Genomic DNA, 23,814 nt, shown 5'->3' on the forward strand with positions numbered 1-23,814 from the left:
TTTCATTCTGGTTCCTGTATGCCAGACTGGTTGCTCTTTACTTAACTGTTTTGAAATGAAATAATTTAAATGTAGTAAAGAAAAGGCTGCTCTTTGTCCTGTCCCTGGATGTAAATCCTGTAATGATCATAAAAAAGGGTTTGAGCATTTCTAGTGGTATTTAATGTTTTGTTAACTATATGCCATGCAATTGGTTACTGCGGACTAGGTGCTGGTGAAAATGGATAAATTTCTGAATGCTGTTTAAGGTGAAAAAGAAATAGGATGGGGTTGACATATGAATGGGAGAGGAAACAAAAGAAAAAGATGGGGTTTACTTTACCCAGAGGTTGATATTTGAAAAGGTCCCTCATCGGAGGTAATGCAGGGACTGCTGGCTCATTGATTGCCTTCTGAGAATGGTGTCCAGGTCCCAGCACTAAAAGGGGGTATTTTGGGTGGCAGGATTGCAGCCTGTAGCTCTGGCTGGGATACAGAGGGCTTCCGAATGACATTTATTTCCCTTTCCAAACTACAAATTTTCCTCTGCATTTTCTGAGTGCGTCATAGACATTGATGTCTTCAACCTAGTTATTATACCATTCCCTAAAAATCTTGTTAAAACTCATTTATTTGAGTGGCAAGAATTCTGCAAATGAACAGATGTGACCCAATGTGGGTTTTCCTTTGCAAATGTTACATTGTAAAGTGAAGCAAACATTTTGTGTAACCTTAGGAGCCTTTAGAAAGCTGAATGGGATAGAGGGAGCTTCCTGTGACAAGTAAGGACCAAGTGCACATAAATGGTCTTCAGGGTATGCTTAGTGTGTTCTTCACGGGGGACTTAAAGGGAGGTTTCACAAGAACTTTAACATCTCCCTTGAATCATCTTTGCTGTGAAGCTTTTATAGTGGTGTCTGTTCCTCCCTGGTGCTCCACCAGAACTCAGGCCTGTGGGTTGTCAGTGTGTTTCCTCTGGTGAAGTGATTATAGACATTTACACTCTATATTGAATATCTGTTCTTTTCAGCTCTGGTCAATGTTTTAGGGTAGCTCTTTTACAACTTTTTGCAGTGCCAGGCATGGGAACAAGGTGCTTATAAGTTATAAACTTAAAATGACACTGTATTTTATGCCAAGTCTTATTTTGTTAGGATGCGTTGGTTTTTCATATGAAGTTTTTCAGTTCTAGCATATGAAAGCCTCCCAGATATTCTAAACACCCTGAATCTCTGCAGAGAAGCTAATGAAGCAGTAGTGAAGAGATTCAAGCCTTTGGAGTGGACAGGCTGTGTGAAACCCAAGGAAAGAGAGGAGCAAAATGGTTCCTTTGTATCCTCATCTAACCTGATTTCTTTTTCCTAGTTGTAAAGGTCTTTGTGATATTTGGAGTTCAAGCTTGCTTCCCTCCTGTTAAGCATGAGAAACCACAACAGTAATTATTAAAAATAACGGAGACTTTTTTTTTTCTCTTTCCCTGTATTCATTTTAGTAAATTATATTTTTAACAGTTTATCTAATGACAATGTCTGTAATACTACATTTTCTCTATAAAAACATTTGGGCAAGTATATATTATGTATTTTATATATTTCTGTTTATTCTCTCTATTATATTTTCTCATATTTTCTCAGCATATGAAGGAATCTAGGAATGACCTCAGCAATTTAATACATTTAAAAATTTCTCTTGATTTATACATATGTTTGGATTAAAGTTTAAAATACAAATTGGCATATTTTCAGACATGGTGTTTTTTTCTAGTTGTAGAAAGTCACCCATCTTAGGTTACAAGCACTTAGATCAGTTGTATTTTAGGTGGCATACTTAAGGGATACTGTCAATGTTTAGAATAGCTGATGCAATTGCGGAAGGGTACATAAAATATAGGAGGACTGTATTTGGAAGACACAGGAAGCATCGGAAGAGTTTGTTTGAATTATTACCATCTTGAAACCAGCATAATCAGCATTATTTACAAGAAGCATAATCTGTAATGTAGATACTTTTTTTTTTTCCTTATTTATGAAAGCTTTAACTGGTAACTTAAAACATTATTTTGTTGCATCCAAAATTGCACTGAGATTTCATGGATCCTAAATCATAGAATCATAGTATGTGTTAGGTTGGGAGGGACTTTTAGAAGTCATCTAGTCCAACCCCCCTGCAGTAAGCAGGGACATCTTCACTAGATCAGGTAGCTCAGATCCCCATCAAGCCTGAACTCGAATATCTCCAGGGATGGGGCCTCCACTACCTCTCTGGATAACCCGTCCCAGTGATCTACCATAGAAGTAAAGGGAAAATAGCAGCGATAGGACAGAATGGAATGAAAAGGTTGAAATTAAGCAAGCAGTTGAGATAGAGTTGCAAGGATAGTCACCACCATGGGTCCAAGGTGTCCTGGGGATCCAAGTCTCTCATGGTCTGGCGGTGGGCAGTAGAACAGTCTTTTTTTCAGGAAGTTCTTTTATCTTGTTCAGGGTCACAGCACCCAGTGAAATTTTGGCATGACTCCACGTTCACCCCAATGAGGGATAGGCCTTTGCTTGTACCTACTCCATGTAGCTCTGGTCCTGCTCTTAATGCATTGCTCACACAACTGCTGTGGGCAGAATGTTTCAACAGGTTGGGGCCCATAGCTGTAGACAATCTCTGTGACAAAGGTTCTACAATGAGTCTCTTAAACCACTCATGACTCAAGGATTGCCTTAGGACCCATGGTGGTTTTGAGAAAAGATAGTATTTCAGAAAAGCTTAGAAAAAAACTCTTTATCATTTTATACAATTTTCATAAATGGGTATTCAGCTTTCCAAACCATGCACAAGTGTTTAATACCATCAGGTGAAGCAGTAGCTCTGAACTGTATATTAGTTACATGTTGAATTGGTTGTAAGAAGCAAGGAATAACACAGGGCATGAACGATAGCACAGCAAAACCACATCACAAGTAAAACAAAAGTTGCTTAACCCATGAACCACCATGGTTCCTGTGTTTTCCTATCTGGGTTCATCTCCTCTTAAACTGTTATCACCTGTGTGACTGATACCCTGAAAGTGTCACAATGATGGTCTAATTGAGCATCATACCATTTCCACACAGATGCTCTCTGAGCCACCCCATGGGGGTTAGGTCTCTTCTAAAACCAGTTTGATGACCTTACAGCAGGTCTTCCAAGCAGTATTGGCTGTTACTGAATAGTCTGTTCAACCACCTTAGGTCTAAACTGACCACAAACAAACCTTTAAGAAGCAGAGCTCAAGAAAATGATAGCTGCAACTATGAGTTAGCACACTTCCATTAGCCTATGAAATCTTTTCCTTTACCAGCTGAAGGTTTCCCTGATTTTCAGAAAATCTTTCTGTCTTATCAGTGGGAAAGGTAAATATGAAGGCCACAGATCTCTGGTGTGGGTTGTTTTGGGGTGTTTTTGTTTGTTTCAGAGGAAGAGATTTGGAAGAGTCCTGTTTGTCTTCCTACTACTGAGACATTTTGTTTCCAGGATTCTTGTGGGAAGTCTGCATGTACCATGGTCACCAGAAGATTTCTAGCCGGGGTTATGCAGCCAAGATCTCTTGGGTGTTTATGAGACAAGCTAGGGCACAAATAAGAGTAATTTGGAAATTGTGCCTTTTGCATTCCTCGCTTCTGGAGTTACTGGTAACAGATTGGAGACAGCTTGTCTTCAAGCACTTCTTTGGGTTCTGTTTGTGGGCATTTTTTGAGTTAAGGAATTTATTCTAATAAATATGGGTACATTTAATATGGTAGTTATTCCCAGAGCCTTAAAAAAGAATTGATGTGAACCTTATTTCATCTTCTGAACAAGAAGATGAATTAATAAATATCAGGCCCTTCCTCTGAAGGGGGGGTTGGACCCTATGATCTCTCGAGGTCCCTTCCAACCCCTACAATTCTGTGATTCTGTGATTCTGTGTATTGGTTCCTCTACGACAAAACTGCTGCTGAAAAATTTAGGAAGTGCCATCTACTTTTAGCTGTGTTTCTGTTTCCAGGCATATGGATTAGTGGTTGATCTTCTGTTATCCTACAAGATCTTCACTTTTAATTCTTTGGCAGCTTTGCTGTTGGTCCTGGTAAGGGAACTGTAGACAGAGATAGATCTTGTTGTAGTCTGAAGCCAGCCAACTCATGATCCAAGCTCTCTGAGGAAATGCAGTCATCTTGACACGTACCCAAAACCTATTTGTGTCTTCAAGTGCATCGGGGAATTTAAAGCAACAATAGAGGTTGTGCCCAGAGAGATTGTGGAGATATCTTCTTTGAAGAGATTTGGAACCTGCCTGGATATAATCCTGTGCAACCTGCTCTGGGTGATCCTGCTTTAGCAGGGGGGTTGACTGGATGATCTCCAGAGGCCCCTTCCAACCCTGACAGTTCAGTGACTCTGTAATCGTGGGAACTAAGAGACAGAACGGGAAAACTTATCAGCAATGATGTCAACAAGAGGATAGCAATAACCTTGGTGGTACCATACGTATTAATGATATCAAACCATGGTAAGGTTTGGGTTACAAAATGCTCCTCCATGCAGAGGCTGCATTTAGATACTGGTATCCATGTAAACCCATTAAGGGATTCTAATGTAAGCCTCACTGGAAGGGTGTTTGTGTGTCATAAAACTGCATCATTTTGCACTGTTCAGTCTTTGACAAACCCATAGAAGAGCTATGTCATTGTCAGTGCTGTGTGGGAGGTTTTCTGCTTTCTGATAGTACTAAAGTCTGCATTTTTTTAGTAGAGCCCTGTTTATTTTTATAAGCACCCCATTTCCCTACAAAGCCATTTGAGCTTTCCTTGCTTGGACAGCATCTCAATCAGGTTCTTCAAAGAGAAACCTCAAAAGTTGCATTCCCTCTCCACCCGAACAGCAGCAGAAAAAAATTTGGCTTTCGTTTGGTGAAATGCCTGTCAACACCAATAGCTCAAGTCTTGACGCTGCTTTCTGATAACACGTGTTCTGTAATGTCACACGATGCAGTTTTCATTCATCCTCTCCTTGCTTGAGCTTCTATTTCCTTTGCCAAGTTTGGAAAGGCAGAGAAAGAATGCTACAGTTTGCAAAACTTAGATATAAGAAGTTGAAGAAGTTGACAAACTGTGTCTTTTTATATTCCCTTTTCTCCTGCAAGGCATGATGGCAATTTACTCTTGTGCCTTCTGATTCCAGTTTATTCAGATACTTGCATCCAATTGAAGTTGAAGCAAATAGTTTTCTACAGCAGAGGAGGACCTGCTTGTGTAATGTGAAAAATCTTTCTGCCTCCATAAAATTGACTTTGCAAGCTGTGGTTTACATACACAACCCATTCACACACATGCAGGAAGTTTTCTTGACTTTTGCTAACGACAGTAAAAGTCAATGAAATTAGAGAATAAATGATTCGTTGTAAATATTTAGTGAACTGTGACTAAGCACCTTTTAATAGAAACTGTCAGTGTTTTAATTCCAGAGGCTAGACTGTTTATGAATAGTTATATTTTATAAGGTACTTTGTCATGGCTCGCGAGATATTTACAGCAAATCTTTTTTTAGTGATTTTTTTTTCATTAAGAAAACTCATGAGAATTTCCTGTACGTACAAAGCAGGCTCATGATTGCACAGTATGTCACTGAAAACAGCGTTCCCTGCAGTTTGGATTTCCTTCTATCATGCTGGACTTACAAGACTAGTGTTATTACCATACCTACCTTTGTAGATAATGCCTTTGTGGGAAAGAGCGGGGGGGAAGAGATAAAATGATTGTGTAGTTCTAAAAACATATTTATACTCCCTACTTTTCTGTAACTGTCCAGGCAGATGCCAGAGCGAGGATATATGCAAGGATGTATGAGTTAGGGTGGTTATTTTTATTATATATATTTTTTTAAGAAAGAAAAAAAACCAACAACCCCATCCCCCAACCTCCAACCCCCCTTATTATTTTTCTTGCTTAATTTTTAAGCATTACCTGCTGCTTGCTGTCAAAGTGATGGAAGAACACTAACCATTAGGTGATGATTAAGCTTCTGGGGAAGAAAAGAGAGGAAAACCCTCGTACATGGAAGTGATTTTTCCATCCAGCTTTGTGCAATTTTGTGTTTTACTCTGTCAGCCGTTGATGAGCAAATTTAGTCTCCTTAAATCCTTCTTAAGCTGAGGTTTAGGAAGGCCCTCGGTTGCAAAGTCTTGGAAAGTGATTCAGTGAGGCTGCTCCACTGAAATCTTACAGACGTCTAAAGCCAATAAGGGATTTGGTGTTTTCCAGGCATCAGGCAAAACCTCTTGAGAATTGTAAAAAAATACCCGTCTCTTATCTGGAGGAGGAAGGAGACATACGGAGGCTGAGCTCTGCTGCAGCTCAGAGGGAGGCAAGGACTCCCTTTAATCCCCATCTCCGGGGAGTGTTTTCCTAAATAAGGCTCCCTTGTACATAAGCATCGTTGTCAGCTAGCAGAACTCAGAAGCTGAACGCGTTAATTTGTAACTTCTCTAATATTGAGTCTATTTTTCCTTAAACATAACACAAAGCACGTTTGCATGGTTAGGGACTGACTTCTCTCATCTGTTCCTTCGCAAGCAGGTTGGAGTCAGCGTAGTTTCATGGATAATTAAGTAAGAATGAAAATTTTAAAAGTATAAAAAGAGACATTCCTTTGTTCAGCAAATGTTCCCCATTTAGTATTTTTTTTCGTATATTTTTTTAATTTGCCTCCAATTGACTTGATGAGTCTCTTTTGATTAGTCAAGGGCAAGATGAAAGTCAGTAAATATGAATTAAGGCAGCGGAGGCTAACTGGAAAATTAATTTGAATTCTAGAAACTTTACAGTTTTTTCAAGAAATAAATGTTAAAATAGCACAATTCAAGAGGGTCATGGCCAAATGTTTTTCAGAAGACTTTTTTTCTGCTTTTTAGGTTGGCAAGTTAACTCTGCAGATATTTCTAATGTACCTACTGATCTCCAGTTGCATTGAAAAGCTAAAGTTTTTTAAAAAATATAAAACTACAAAAATGAAGGCCAGCAATTTCATGCATATTTTTAATCCCATTTATAGCTTGTCTGTTCTTTTTTCTAAACTTAATTAGGAAAGCAAATATGGCTTAGTGAGGGTTTTTTTTTTCTTCCTGATCTTACTTCATAGTAAAAGGCCAAAATCTGCAACTTTGTTGTTTGTTCTTTCATCTTCAGTGATGATAGTGAATTTGTCAGCAAAATTTTCTGAGGGAAAAACCTCAAATTGTTCATTTAAGTGAATGGAGAAATAGAGGTGGCTCTTGGGTGGGTTCCCCCTGCCACCTCTTAATGAGATTGTCTTGTGGATCTGCACCCATACGCAGCTGTAAAGACCACCTCTTCTCCCACTGGCTGCTGTTGCCATTCCTTGTAACCACACTAATTGCTTACATGGAAAAGGAATATTAGGAAAATATTAAGTGAAGCTAAAAATACATTAAATATGATATAGCAGCTGGAAACAGGGAGAGCCAGCACCTTCCACCGGCCAGATCTCCATGGACCACCAGCAAAGTGCTCTGGGGGCCACTGCAACCATGCAACCACATAACGTGCTTTGGAACATTTACATCAAATATCACCTCCTGCTTTTTACCTTGACCTCAGAAGACTTCCCCAGCAAATGATAAACAATAAACTTACATAGCGTGCCCCAGAGACTTAGGTTCTAAATAAACTCTGTATCGTGCCACGCATATTCGAGGAAGCAGAGCTTACCGTAGACCACACAAATCTCAGCCACGAGCACCATGGCTTGTGTGTTGAGTGATGCCAAGCTGGAGCTCTAAGAAGCGACGACTGTGCCTGGATATAGAAGCACAGTCAGGATGTTTTTTTATTTATATAAAAAAAGAAAGAATACCGTGGTGTTTCGTGGCTGTCCCCCTCCGTGGCGCACAGGGTACTCCAGCACACAGCTCTTGCTCTCTTCTCCGGCTCTGAAACTGAAAGGAAGGAAAAGAGAAATGTTCAATAACTGCAGCACAAAGGGAGACATTAATTACTCTCCTGTAACAGATCATTCCGATACCAAAAATTACATTTGCTTTTGCCTTCATAGTGTGTGATTCAGTGAAACCGCAGCTTTTCTTGGAGAATTCGGTCTTTCCCTGACTCCAGCCGTTGCTTCCTTGGCTCCTAAGGAAGAAGAGAGAGGGAAAGACGGGATGCTGAATACCGTTGTCTCAAGCATGGCAATTCCTGACTTTTCTCTGTAGAGATTAATTCTTATTTTGAAAGTGTGGCTCTTTTTGAAAACTGCTTGCTACTGAGCATCTGTCACTGTTGGTTAGGATGCTTCACGTATACTTAATTTCTTCAAGAATTTGTTCTTCTTCAGTCATAGAAATGTGCTATAAGAATCAGAAGTGTTCATTGGAATAACTTTTGGACTCTCTGGTATGCTTTTTTTATTTTTTGTCTAGCTTATCTGTGTTGAGAAATAAGGGAATTAAGATTTTACCTGATATAATTTCACATTATATTCTACAGATACAGGCAAGACAGCAAAGTACGGTATCCATAATAATGATTTTCCTTGTGAACTCATGTACTGGGTATAATGCTGGGTGAACAGTGTGTTTAAACAATCACTTTTTTTAATGCTTGCATTTTATTACTGATTTTACCACCATTTTACCAGCTGTAAAGTATTAATTTGAAATTATAGTATCTTCATATGAAGATACTAATTCAATCCAACTATAGCATTATAATAAATTTTATTCAAAATGCCAATTATTCACATCTAAATGCATGTCAGTAAGCAGCAATAGTCATGCACATTTCTCCTGAATAAGCACAGCTCATGTTTGTCTATTTTTTATTGGTTTTATTGAGAAAGGTCAGGAAAAAAACAGTCTTTAAAAAAAAAAAAGGCAAATTTGAATGGATGCCGAGTTGTCCTTCAGCAATCATCAATAAAGTGAAGTAATTACCTAGCCTTTTCTTTCATGTACCATTTTGTTGATCCCTATGAGAGTCATTCTTGTCCCCCTTTTTTGTCTTTTATTCTTGACTCATCGCTTGTCATGCTGCACTATAGCCTGAGATCCTTCTTTTTAGTGTTATTGTATTATTATTATTATTAAACAGACTGTATGTATTTAGCCCTTGTAATTTTGCTTCTTTTCATTGTAAACTAAATATTTTTCATGTTTTTGAAAATTAAATTGAGTGAAGGTTTATAATGCCCATGCTTCATCCCTAATTTATGAGAACATCTTTCTAAACTCCAGCTATTCACATATTCTGTCTCTGACTTCACACTGAGCCACTTTTCATTGAAAAAAAAGAAAATTATTTATTTTGAGAAATCTGAAAACCCCTTTTTCTTATTTCTGATCATCTGAGTGCTCAAAGTGATTATTTAGTAGGTTTAGTGCATAAGGAGGTCAGTGTAGCCTATTGCTTGTGTGTACACAAGTGTCCCTGCATTTTGGGAGGGACCTGGGGTAAAAGAAGAGAGGGCAACTATCTGGAGTGCCGATTGGATGTGTGGAAAACAGAGCTTTGATCTATAGATTGTGTATATAGGAATATCTTTTGCCAGTATTTTCACCTTTTTAAAAAAAAGCAAAACCAAATCAACCATATAATTCCTTAAACAGTACATCAGTAATAAAAATGAAGAAAATAACGTGTGTTTTTAGTGAGGCTTTAATTGTCCAAGTGATGATTTGGTGTCATAGAATCATAAAATCATTAATGTTGGAAAAGACCTCCAAGATCATCCAGTCCAACCATCCCTCTGTCACCTATATTGCTAAACCATGTCCCTAAGTACCTCATCCAACCTTTCCTTGAACACCCTGAGGGACGGTGACTCCACAACCTCCCTGGACAACACATTCCAATGTCTGTGCTCAGTATAACTGCTAGAGAGCACATTTTGGTCAAAATGAAAAACTAAAGTGTAATTAGTAGACACGGATGTGGTCATCTTCCAAAGTCCTTGCTTTTGTTTTTGTAGCAAGTAGATCAAGACTGGGGTGACTGTAAAACATCAATATTTTAGCAAACTCTTCTTTTCTGGTTCCAAAAATTCTGCCAAATTGTACTTAAATGAAGTCTTCTGAGGAAAAAGCCTGTAAGAGTTCTTTACTATAAATACGTTTTTGTGATTTTAAGAAGAATGGGGTATTTATAATGGATTGAACCAGAGCTTCTCTGCTCTGTGTTATCTTTATAATGTTTGCCATAAAGTGCTTCCAGGCGACATCTTGACTTCTGTAATTTTTTTCTTCCTTTTCGCTGGTGCCTGGAACAGATTATTGTGGGTTATAACATTTTAAAACATTTAAGTAATCCATTTGAAAGCAGGAAAAGGAGCACACTATTGATATGAAATTGTACTGACTTTCCAGAAAAGATTTTATCACAGAACTTCTAGTTTCTTACTCTAGGGAGAAGGTTGCATTTTTATTTATTTATTTTTATTTCTGAAATAAAATCCATTTTTAAAGCATGGTCTTTTCAAATGAAATTAATGTATCTTATGGCAGATTTTTACTTGCAGAAAAACCAAGAGTGTTGGTGTACTCAGTGCATTTCAAACTTAAACCTATGTTATAACCAACTATGCAGAATAATTCTCCATTTTAACTGTTGTGCTTTCTTTCTTCTTTGTAGATTTATTTTATTGGTGCCCTGGGGGAAATAACTTCTAATTCTATTTGTCGCTCACAGGTTCAGTGATAACACAGAGTAACTCTGGAACAGTTCAGAGCGGGTTTGATTTTTGGTAACTAGGAAGTTGTGGTGCTTCATTAGTGGTAGAAGACATGAACTGTGGTGTCCCTATGTCATTAAGGGTGTTTTGGAGCACAGATTTCGAAGCTATGACTTGTGGACCACTGCTGATTGAAAAGTCAAATTAAGTGTTTTACAGCAGGTTTTTTTTATTCTATTCATTAGTTAAAAAAAAAATAAATCTAGAAATACTGCAAATATTAATGTCATAGCTAAGTTTTAAAGTTTGTAATGCTCTTTTGGTCTCAAATGTTTTCAGGTGGGTTGGTTTTTTGACTCCTCTTTCTGTGTCTCACTGTCATTACAGCAAGTACTGTAACATCTGTCTGACACAGGTACTGCAACAATGAGTACACAGGTTCTCTACATGCATAGGTGGACTTTTCATATCACTTTGCTTTACTGTTAAAATTTAAATCTAATTTACTAATTTACTATTAAAATAAAACTCATTTGCAAAGCCTGATTTGTCAGTAGAGCACCCAGCTATGGGAGACGTAGTGGGAGTAACTTGCTTTTTCTGCCACAAACCAACTGTGGACAAGTTGCTTCCCTTCTCCAGGCATTGACTTGAGGAAGGGTGTAAAATTAAAAACCTGATGTTATAAAATGCATTAACATCTGATAAGGAAGTGTGTTACTTGAGAATTTGATATAATTTTCATCATTTAACACCCAAAGATCTCATTCATAAAGTTGTGATGTGAATTTTTAGAACAATGAAAAATGTTCTTGATGTCTTGGATGGTACAAAAAGAATAATATTATTTCTCAAAAAATTAGTGTAAAGCATTCATCCTCATTTATATTTTGTATCTTGTGGATTGGTTTAAATTGTCTTGTGGTTTTAATCTAGATTTAAAATAGCTAGGGATTTCCACATTTGGTTAACACTTATAATGTATATATACAGTAAAATGATGTTTTGACTTCCTGCTCTCCTCATCACTTTTTTGCCATGTCCTCATGAGAGCAGACTGAAAATTCCTCTTTCTTGGCTTTGTTAAATTCCATTTATGTTTGGGTATATTGTTGAGATGAACTTTTTCCTAGAGCAAAAATGACTGATCAGAGTCCAGTCTGCATAGTCTAGAAAGACAGTTGTCTCATTTGTTTCCTGAAAAAACTGAAACCCTTTGTGAATGAGAGAATGGAACATATTATGTTCTACAACTGGAATAAATTATATCTTTTTCCTTTGCCAGTCATAAGGATTTGTAAAATTAATTTAAGACACTTAACTGTTAGTTTGGTGTATTCTGATTAGTATGCAATGGCACTGAAAAGAATTCTTGCCACAGCTTTGTGTTGGGATAACTCTGCTGATTTTCAGCAGTTAGAAAGTGTGTACAATAGTATAAGGAAAAAACTGAACAAACAAACCAGGTTGAAGGCTATTGTTTTCTTTAATAAGCAAGAGTTCTGAAAGCACCTGAACAACATAGCTGCCCATATTCTCGTTTTTACTTATTTTAAAAACTCTCCCTCATTCTCAGCTCGTGGGTGTTGTGCTTGCCACAGTTGGTGAAGAGTAACCGAGTTTCCTCAGTAAAACCATGTGTAGAAAGATGATTCTTCAGAGCTTTTAGGAGAACTTAGAAAATTGGGTTTTGATGGAATTTAGACATATTCACCATGAAAGAGATGTACCTATTAACAGTTTGGTGGAAGTAGAGGTTCAGAATTGACAATATTTTTGCATATTGACAGTTCATAAAGTAATAGATGGTGAGGGAGGAAAAATACTTTAAAACCAGTTTGCTCAAATGCATTTTCCAAGTTGTTTTTTTATATATGTGAATTAATTTTTAATGGCTTAACTACAGTCATAAAAATTTAAATATGGATACTCTTACAACCTGTTCTGCTTGAAATCAGATTTTAGTTTACATATTTATTCTACTAGTAACATAATACACAGTATTCTGCTTTGATTTTATGTATGACATTGCTCATGAAGTCATGGCCACTGGTAGAAGTTCCTTCCTGAAGAGTGGAAGAAAGCAAATGCCATTTCTCTTTCAAAGGACAAGCAGGAGGATCTGGGTAATGATAGACCAGTAATCCTCACCTTGATCCCTGGGCAGATCCTCCTAGAAACCATTTCTGATTCTGTTAAGGGTAACAAGGTGATTTGGAGTTGTCAGCATGGAATTACGAAGGGGAAATCATGTGTGGCCAGCCTGATAGTCTTCTGTGGTGAAATAACTGGTGCATTGTGAGGGAAGAGCAGTGAATACTGTTTACCTTGACTTTAGTAGGGCTTTTGACATTGTCTCCTATAACACCCTGACATGCAAACTGATGAAACAGATAAATGGATGTGCAGTGAGGCAGACTGAAACCTGTCTGAAGAGCTAGGTTCAAAGAGTTGGTATCAGCAGCCTGAAGACCAATTACTGATGGTGTGTGCCCCAAGAGGTTAATCTTAGGGACAATACTGTATCATGTCTTCATGGGCCACCTGGATGATGGAGCACAATACAGCCACAGCAAGTCTGTTGATGATACAAAACTGGGAGAAGTGATTGATAGACTGAGTGCACTGCCATTGAGAGGGTCCTCAACAGGATGGAGAAATCGGCCAACGGGAACCTCATGAAGTTGTACAAAGGGACATCTAAATTTGTGACCCTGTGGAGGAATAACACCAGCCAACACAAGCAGTTGAGACTGGTCATCTGCAAATGAGGTTTGCAGAGGAGGTTGTGGGGGGTCCCAGTGGATGCCAAGTTTGACACGTGCCAGTAATGTGCTTTTGTGGTAGCATCCTGGTCTGCATTAGGCAGGCTGTTGCCAGCAGAGAAGGGAAGTCACAGTTCCTCTCTGCTCAACACTTGTGAGACCTGTCTGGCATGTTGGGTCCACTGCTGAGCTCCCCAGTAAAAGGGAGGCATGGACATACTGAAGCAAGTCCAGTGAAAGTCCACTAAGATGATTAAAGGAATGGAAAATCTGTCATACAAGGAGAGACTTGTGAGAGCTAGGACTATTCAGCCTGGAGAAAAAGGCAACTCAGGAAGATCTTATTGATGTCCATAAAGTACTGAGGGGGTGTAAAGAAGACACAGCCAGGCTTTTTTCAGTGGTGGCCAGTGGCAGGATAAGAGGCAGTGAGCACAGATGGAAATACAGGAAATTCCACTTAAAAATAAGGAAAAATATTTTTTTACTGTTATGGCAGCGAAACATGGGAACAGGCTGTGTAAAAACCTTGTGGAGCATTCATCCTGGGAGATACTCAAAGCCCATCTGGACACAGCCCTGAGCAAACCTCTTCGAGACAGAAGGATTTAACTAGGTATCTCCATGTCTCCCTTCCTCCCTCACCTATTCTGTGATTTATGGAGTAGCAGTAGTAGAGTGGTGATATCTTTTTTGCCTTTTTTCCCCTTCTGTCTTGCAACACAGTAATTTTCCATGTGTGAGTGTGAATTTATGAAGGCAAAAAATGGATACACATTTCTTACTGTGTATATTATGGTGCCTTTAAAGAAATGTTAATAATAGTTGCCCTTTTTAAAGGGGAAAATTTAAGATTTTTTGTTTGTTTGTTTCCACAAGTTATTTAAACCATTACAGTCTCAGCTTAAGAACATGATTCAGGAGGTTCATGCTTAAAAAAGAACTTCATTGAATCAAGACAGAGTGACCTCCCATGTAGTTGGGAGACTTTAGCATCTCTGAAATTCATTCCCTGATGATTTCATGTTATTCTTGATTTATGGTAGCATCACTGAGGACAGAGTTTGTCTTTCTGTGAGAAAAATCAGACTTTTGATTTGGCAGAATCTTTGACTGTGTTAATCCTGCTGTCCAGCAGACCTTACCGTGTGAGATGTAAACAAGCTACTTCAATTTCAGGTAAAGTTGCTCTTAAAAAGGTCCTACCTTATTTAGATCATTCTTCAGTAGGGTAATGAACTTGACTGATGCCTTTGGATGTTACTTTCCATCATTGTAATTGAGAAGTATCTGTATTAAAGGCTGTTAAGGAAGCATTAGTAAGTTTTAAATAAAATAATTCGAATTCTAAAACCAGGAAAAGAGTTAATTATTTTTTTTTTATTATGAGCATCAGTGAAGTTTATTTCAGACTTCAGATACAGAGTTCCAACAACTGTATGTTAGTTGCAGGTGACATACCAGTTTAGAATGTTGTATCTCATTTTTAAGTATTTCAAGTCACTTGATCAAGATTTGTTTTTGTGTACTTTCTTAACAAGACCCAGCAGTTCCTTTTTAAATTTAGTTTTCAGTATTTTCAGCAAAGAAACTTCTCTTCCTTCTGAGATGGCTACAGAGGGTTTTAGCTCCCGTTTTCAGATGATTTCCTTCTAATTGTCTCTAAATGTTCCTTTTCTAAATTTTATCCCTTTACTTGTTGCTATGTACTTTTGAATAATTAAAAGGTATTATGTAATGTTTCTCTTCTTGTTTATGCTTTTCCAGTATCTGCAGACATCATCAAAGCTTAATTTTATGTGGAAAAAAACCCATTTTGCAACTGATGTTTCAGTTTCTTCCTGTGCTTGTCATTCTCACTGCCATACACATTTTGGAAAAAGCATTTAACATTAAGCTGAGTTCCTTTTAATAAAGATTCAATAATTTAGTAATAAAATTCTTAGTGTTGATATTATTTAAACAAGTGAGCAGGGCATCTCCACTTACTGAATAAGAAAATGGTAATTACTTTTAGTAACTTCCTACAACTTCTCTTGATTTTATAGGAGTAGAAGAGTCAGGATTTCTGTTGTTCACATTGCCAGGGTGGTGAGTTACATTCCTCAGTTATTAGACAAGAAAATGGGATTATATTGTGTAGCAAAGTATAGGTCTAATGAAAGGAAATTCATCGTCTTACTTCAGGAGTTTGGGGTGATGCAATGGTGGGATGGATGGACGGAAAAGAGCTGTTAGAAGAAGCAATGTTGGAAGAGACATTGAAACCAATACTGATTAACCCAACTTCATATACCAAATAATGTAATGTCTGTTTTCCACTTAGCTGAATACTATATACCCAGCTATCTATCTACCTAGCTATGTATCTAGTTTGATTCACAAGTTGCCTAGTGATATAAACTTGTTGAACCAATGAACTCTGATGGGAATTAAGATTCTCTTTTCTTTTTAAACGGGCTTCACTGGAAGTCACCTGATAAGCAGATAAATGTATAAATAGCAAAGTAAATTTGAGCGGTCTTTCAGGTAGCACTGATAAAATGTGCTGGTTAGTTAACTCAGTGCTCTAAATTGATCGTTTTTTTCACTAAGCTGAAGCGATAAGCAAGGAAGATTATTTAATTTTTTAATTTAGGCTCCTTTACTAACTTCACTGGTGATATTAAGGAGCAATGCCCACAAAACAGCAATTTGTCACATCATCTCTCTCTGATATAACGTGTCTTAACATAAAATAGAAATAACTTGAAACACCATCGTTTACACCTCTCCCCTATCGCAGTCATCCTTTTACTTCAGGCAACTTCTTCCTCCTGTATTTTATTCTTTCTTTCCTCTTCTACTTTTCATACAGTGTGGATTCCTGTGTGGCTCTAATCAATTTTCTGGTTTGGCACCAGTCATCTCTTTCTTTTCAGACACAGCTTCTGCCTTATTTGCTCAGCAACCAAATGGAGAGAAGAGCTTGCTTTAGCTTTTAAGACTTTGAAAAAGATACTATCCTCATCTTATTTTCTCTGAGGTATCTCCTGCAGTGATAGGTTTGGTCCCACTCTCCTCAGAAAGAAACCTGTAGTTTCCCAATTTTCTGTCACCTTAGAGACCAGATATCAATATTTTTCTTCAGAGTCAACCTCTTATGGAACCAAGGTGAATGACTTCAATGCATTCACAGAATTGTAGGGTTTGGAAGGGACCTCAAGAGATCATTGAGTCCAACCCCCAAAACATTAATGGTGTTAATGATTTTTCAAAGTTTGGTTTTATTTGGGGTTTTTTAGTGAGTTGCCATATTTATTCTTCTGGTATTTGAATTGTTGGAAGTTTTCTGGATGTTCTTGTGCTCAGAACTGTAAAACTGATTTTTTTTTGTTACCATCTGGCTTTCAGGTCTCAAATAATTCATATATTTAAAAGGACATATGCTTATAGTATAGAAAGATCTCTGAGAATTAATATATTGCATATTCCAAATGCATTCTGGCCAAACAGCTGACAGAAAAGAAATTTACTGTATAGTCTTAAAATATTGAGGAGATGTGAGCCCAGATATTATCCGGTCCAAATATATCTAATACTGGATTTGTCCTCTGTGATTTTATGGGATTCTTGCCTGGTTTTAGATTTTTAATAGTGAATTAGCTGATCCTGTATGTGGTGAGCGATTATGTCTTGATCGTATTTGCTCGATTGGTCAGGTAAAAATGCAGGATGGGAATCAGCTTGCTGTTGCAGACACCCAGGTTCAGATGTCAGCCAAGTAGTGGTCTACGTGTGAGTCAAGTCTTGTCTCTAGGTTCCCATTATACATTGGCTGAACACCTTCCAAGCTCCTTTGATTTCTTTTGAATCTCCTCAGTAGATTTTTGTCTGTTGCAAATCCTCGCCTTCACAGACACATCTAGTCTGAGTCCAATATTTCAACACATGTCCTAAACTAGGAATTGCCAAATCCAGTAGCCTGAAGCACAGTCAGTGCTGAGATCCTCAACCCTCATATGCAGACACACCTGTAAATGGGTCTCTTGAACAAGCTCCAGTCACCACATTCTCCTCAGCAGCAGGTGTGGAACTCCTGGTCCCTCCAGCAGCCAACTCACAGACCCTCTTGTCTGTCCAGTGTCCAGCCCATATTTATGACCAGTTGGATACATGGATCCCCAAACTCTTCTCATGGGCTACACTCTCACATACAAGTGTGCATCCATTCAAGTCTCTCCAGTTGCTGGCACTGCAGGCACATTGACCACTGTGACCCACAGTCCCACTGTGCTAAGCACAGAAGTATCTGCTTCATCTATGTAAGATCTTGAGATGCATTAAAATAAAGTCTGGAGGTCCCATCTTTGCTGCTGCAAATCGCTGTTGAAACAGAAGAGGAAAATTGTTAGGGGTTTCTAGAAAAGAAATAAAAAAATTCTATTAAAAAAAAAGGAATTTCCCACCAGTCTACCTCACTGATTTTATACTTTTCCTAGGCTAGATTTGTCAAATTTATTCAAGGTGGTAAATTCCACATGAGTCGGGGTAGCTTTGTTATGGTATGAACTCAATAGAAGCCCCAGTAAGAGAAACTATTTATTCTAGCTTAGTGCACTCCCAGCCACCCTGGTTATACTTCCTTTCTGGCCAGGACAGCTTTTCAAGGCTGTGGAGGATGGGAAGTTGTAGCAGCTTTCTGTCTCCACAGTCTGCTCTCCTGGTGGTCTGGCCACCTGGAGAGCTCTGCATTGGGGGTTTTGAAGCAAGTCTGCGCCTGGTCCAATACCTCTCGCAGGCATTTAAAACCCCAAGAAATGGAGGGGGTGGGGGGTGGAGGAAGAAAGCACTTTATCTATTTCTGTAGCTGCCCAAGATTTTGAGGTTCTTACAACTGTAGGTCCCTGCACCATGAGAAGCTGTTGCATCTTAGCATGTGCCAAGTATATGCACACGGTATGCCATGGTACTTCACATAGGCATTTAGTGGCTTGGACATTTACCCCTTTTGATGAGCCTGGAAACATCATTACAGGAACTTAAATAAATTAGAAATAGAAGCTAAAAGTAAACAATAAAAGAGCTGCAGCAGCTTTTTCTTTCTCTGTGTTGCTATTTTAATCCTCCCATGCAAATCCGGGTAAATTCATCACCCCCTTGCAAAAATGCTTCTCTAAAATGGACAAACTTTTGAAATCGGATCTACTGAGAAGGTTTGTTGCTGTGTGGCATGTCTAATGGGTAGGTGCTTCAATTATCAGGACAGTCTTCCATATCATTTTACTGATTTGATGCACTGCTGATGTTATATTTTCATATATTTCCTCTTCAGGATTTCCCAGAAAACCTGAAACAGCTCTTTTCTATTTTCAACTGAATTTTCATATGTTTCATAGGAAGAATTATTTATACTTCCAGGGAATGGAAGGTTCTTTAAAAGACTCTCTAATGAACCATTAAAAGTAAAGCACACGTGAGATGAAATTTGTAAGTTATATTAAAACATCAAGTTCAGTTTCAGTTCCCAGAAACGAGGGCAACAAATCTTGGGGTCTTATTTTTTGTTTGTTTTTAGGGTTTTCTTTTGATTCTTAACCTACCTCATATTCTGTAACTTGGCAAAAAATCTGAGCCCCCTGAGTCTTAGTTGAGTGTTTATTCTGTGATGGAGATGCACAGTGGCAAAAGTGAAGAAAAACGTGGAAGAGTTTATTACTTTAAGTGCTTGTGCATTTGTAGTTACTACCTCTGGTAGCAGGAAGGGGTAAAAAGCTTGTATTTGGTATCTCAAAGTATATTATCCTATGAGCATGTTAGAATCAAGAAACATATCAAATGCTGTATAAATACAGTGAACAAGTATTAAAGCTTTACAGGTTTTTTTTTTTGGCGTCTAAAAAGTTCCTGAATCCATTGCAAAGAGAAAGGAAGCGGCTGTGGGTACGTGTGGTGGTTTTTCCTTTTTGCTGAACCCACCATGCCAGTATCTTTATTTCTGTGTGTGGGAAAGAAGCTGGCTGAAGTTACATGGGAAAGCAGCAAAGGCAGACTGAGATAGAAATAACTTTTCAAGGTAGAAAGAGAGCAAGTGAAAGAGGAAAAAAGTGGGTGCTTCTGGAACTTGATTTTCTGTGTAATCGAGATGATTTTGCATCTCACCACATGGCAGCATCCACTCTGACATACCCTTTTGCATCAGGATGGAGCAAACAGATTTGATGCTTGTCTCCTCTCACATCAAGGAGCTGCATCTTGATGGAATCTCTTTTACTTCCCGTGGGAGGTGATAGTTAATTGTGAGAGAGACCTCTAAACATGGACAGGGAGGGCATCTCAATGCAGAGGCAGCATCCTGCCTCAGAGACAGAGTTCCGTTCTTGTGCTTTGTTGTCTTTGGAAGGGAACACCAAAACCCTTTCCTTTGTATGAAAGTAGAGAGTCGTAAAACCAAATTAAATTTATGCTGAAGATGATAATGCTGCCAAGCAGACATTTGCTTCTTTCTTGCAAAGTTGTTTTATTTTGCATTTTAAGTCTTAGAAATAAAGAAAAACTACTTTGAATATGAAAAGGCCAGTAAATAAGAAGGAACAACATATGGTTCTGATAAATGAATTCCGTTTGGGTTTGTATACCTTGTACGATTAGAGAAAAAAAGATAAAATCTCCTATTAATTTACATATGCACCTTACTTTAGAAAAAAAGAAATGCTTAAGTTTTATCCTATATGAGCACTTGTTTTGAATCTGTTATTTTTTTTAATATAATTTTATGTTCCGGTATAATATGGTCATAAATACTTGTGTTTTTATATGTATTTCCCATATAATAACCAGGTATTTGCAGTTTATAAAATACTTAATAGGACCTGGATTGTCTTCTGTGCTGTGCTTGTAGTCCTAGGAAGTCTCTGACATTATAATTCATGTGCCTGTGCACTCCTGTGTAATAGAACGTTCTACTCATTTCAGAGACGTACAACCCATTATAAAACATGACCATCTCTGTAAGATGCTGATAGTCTCAACAAGTTTAGATAGAACCATAGCTAAAATCCTCGAGTACCCCATTTCTGCTACATGGACTGAAAATATAGGGTTTGGAAGCAAAGAACAGACAGTAGTTAACTAGAACAAACAGCATCTTTTTGCACTTCATGTGATGAATGGAAGCTGCATAGACTAAGATACCTTTTCCTTTCTCTAACCTGCAGTGCTGCTACCTAGATGAAGGTAGGTCTTAGGGAAGGCTTAAGCTCTCTAGATTCACTGAGCTGGACTAATGAGACAGAGCTTGCTTCCAACCTGCAGTTATTTGGGGTACTAAGAAACCTTCACTGGGTCTTCACTGGTTGGACTTGATGATCGGTTGGACTTGATGATCTTCAAAGGTCTTTTCCAGCCTTGTGATTCTGTGATTCAAGTGCCTCTCTGTAAGGGTGCAGCTACTAAGTGAAAGAAATTCTGAGCCTCACCTGGATCTCAGCCATTCCAAATAAAATGCCCCTGTACTTGGACTGGGTCTGGAGCTGAAGCCCTCCAACCCAGTTTCAGATGGGTAGTTTTGTATGACTTGTTGTAAACATAAGGAAAAAACTTCTTCACTGTGAGTGTGGCAGAGCACTGGGACAGGCTGCCCAGAGAGGTTGTGGAATCTCCTTCTCTAGAACACTTGGATGCATTCCTGTGTGACATAATGTAGGTGATCCTGCTCTGGAAGGGGGTTCATAGAATCAATCACAGAATCTGCTGAGCTGAACGATACCCGTAAGGACCATTGAGTCCAACTCCTGGCTCCACAGAGGGCCAGCCAAGTCAGACCATGGCACTGAGGGCATCGTCCAGACACTTCTTGAACTCAGCCAAACTTGGGGCTGTGACCACTTTCCTGGGAAGCCTGTTCAAGTGTCCTAGAAGGATGGACTAGATCTTTTGAGGTCTCTTCCAACCCCTTACATTCTGTGATTCTGGGATTTTGGGGCATTGCATGGAAACTGCTCAGGCTCTGCAGTGGGTCAGAAGTGCTACAAACCGAAGGTCTAGCATTCAGATTTTCTGCAGCATCTAGTCTCTTTTTAATAGACTGGTGATGGCCACTCCCCATCCCAGGTCAAAGGAGCAATCCCAGCTTTAGCTTGTAGTTAATACAGGTGTAGAGAGCAACTTCAGGTATTTCTTAGAGAAGAAGCCTTGCAAAAATCCCACTGTCATAATTTCTCCTTTATTGACTCCAGCTGCAATGACTTATTCTTTTGGTTCCGATATTATATGAAGACCATCATCTCTTTATGACCTCCTGTCATTTAATCTTGCAGTATAGACTTTAAGAGCCTCTCACATACTATTGCATAAAAAACCCGTTTAATTTGTAGTAGTTCCTTCCATGCCTTAGCATTAGCATTTAGATTTGGGATAAAATACCTGCTAACATTTCACCTTTTAAGATAGTTATTTGGTAATTTCGCAAGTGAAGATAACTGCAAATACAGAATTACTCCTAGTAGTACACATGGTACAGCTTTGCCCCTCTTTTTTTCAATTGTTCCTACAAACTGGATTTTCCTCTGTTTCCTTAATTTTTCAGTTTTTCTTACCATGTACTTTCACATACATTCTTGCAGCTCTTTTGTTCCTTTAATCACGTTCCTTTGGTTTATACTCCTTGGACCACAGTGAGTGATCTGTTTCTGTATATACAGGTGCATTAGGCTATTATTATAATGAATTATTATGTATTATTCATATTTTTTCCATTTTATTTTTCTGGAGGCTGCCTACTTTGTTTCTTTTTGACTCATTTCTATAACCATGGAATATAACCCTCTTTCTTCCAGGTTTTCCTTGGGAGATGCTCGCAGGCCGCTCCATGAAACTGCAATACTGGTGGAAGACATCGTCCACACTCAGCTGATCAATTTGGTAAGAAAATAACTTAGAATATTCACTCTAAAACTCCTTGAAACAGCATGAAATTTGCAGGATCGATGACTAATAACAGATTGCTCTGTTTTTGGAAAAAAATTGCAGAAATGGAGGGTTATGTTCTGGCTTCCCCAAGTCTGGGGAAGCCACTGCTAGCCTTGCACTTTGCTTATGGTTATATACTGAATTGGTGTGATATCTGCAACCCCCCAACCCTGGCAATAAAGCTGATTTTTTTTTTTTTTTTTTTGGTTAAAAACTTTAAGTTGTTAAAAAGAAAAGACTGGCTGGACACTTGGAGACCTCACTGCTATTTTTTTCCTGTTCTAGTATTCATGTTCATGGATTATTTGCTTAATATTTATGTTCTAATATTGTTATTATTTGATGTTTCCATTTCTGTCAAAAATTAATGCAGAAATATTTTTCCTTCTTTGAGATTCTATGATTCCATTCTATGATTCTATGATTCTATGATTCTATGAGATTGTTGTGTAAATGAAGCTGTTTCAAATCTCATCTGTCTGAAGCAGTTCTAAATTTAAACTTTTCCATAGTTTATAGTTAAAGTTTATAGTTAAAGTTTATAGTTAAAGTTCAACAATTTCTCTTAAAGAAGGCAGTGATGGTATTTTATCCCATGGCACAAATCTGCTGTCTGACATTTTCTACATAAAGGTATATTCATATATGTCACCTGTAGCTTGGGAAGAGTAATGAAAGGCTTTTTCTTATTACATTGATTCTTCAAATGAAATGATCTGTATGTATGGGTATAGACATTATCTGGAACTAATGTATTGATATATTATATATAATATAATGCATAATACATATAATACATATCATAACTTGTGTTTACACGTGATGATCCCCTGGATCACCTAGAGCTTTGAGCTGCATGTTCCTGGATCTTTTCTCTATAATGTGTCTTTTCAGCAATCAGAAAGGGCTTTATGTTTCAAGTGAGGTTCTGTTACTACATTAAGTAGAATGAAAAACTTTTGCAAACTGAGAAAATTCGAAGTGAGGCAAACCACATGTTTTAAATATATATGTACATGGGTGCATAAGTATATGTATAATGTATATTTATATTTTATATATTTATTTGCATAATATATATTGTACATATAAAATCCTTTAAATAAAAATACAATGTAAATAAACCTCCTCTTAGCCCACTGTTAGCCTGCAGGCAGGTGCTTTCCTTCAGCTTTCCACTCAATCCAACGACCATTTATTGACTTCCTGATTTGCAACAAACACTTTGGTGCTTGGCTCCTGGGTAGTTTCTGCTCATACGTAGGAAGTCCGGCAGTGTGTCCCTGTCTCCACAGTCTTTGTGTTGCGGCTTCTTTGCTTATTATGCTCTCCTCAGTCTGTCCCAAGCAGCTCCTGGGGAGGGAATAACCTCTTTCCCCTCTCCGGAGGTTTCCCACTGGTTAAGCACACTGCTCCAGGCATATATTTG

General features: G+C 38.1%; 1 protein-coding gene across 3 annotated transcripts in view; it reads left to right on the plus strand.

Moving 5' to 3' along the window:
- SUPT3H (SPT3 homolog, SAGA and STAGA complex component) overlaps positions 1–23,814 on the plus strand; it is a gene marked incomplete at its 5' end in the record, with an annotated part of 260,064 nt that overhangs the window by 105,615 nt on the left and 130,635 nt on the right. For all 3 annotated transcript variants that reach the window (XM_084261717.1, XM_084261718.1, XM_084261719.1), the window contains one exon: positions 22,253–22,337. In XM_084261717.1, coding sequence (XP_084117843.1) covers positions 22,253–22,337 — 85 coding nt within the window. The remainder of the gene's footprint in view (positions 1–22,252; positions 22,338–23,814) is intronic.

This window comes from Gallinula chloropus (genome assembly GCF_964237585.1).
Source record: "Gallinula chloropus genome assembly, chromosome: 3".
In the NCBI taxonomy this organism is placed as follows: Eukaryota; Metazoa; Chordata; class Aves; order Gruiformes; family Rallidae; genus Gallinula; species Gallinula chloropus.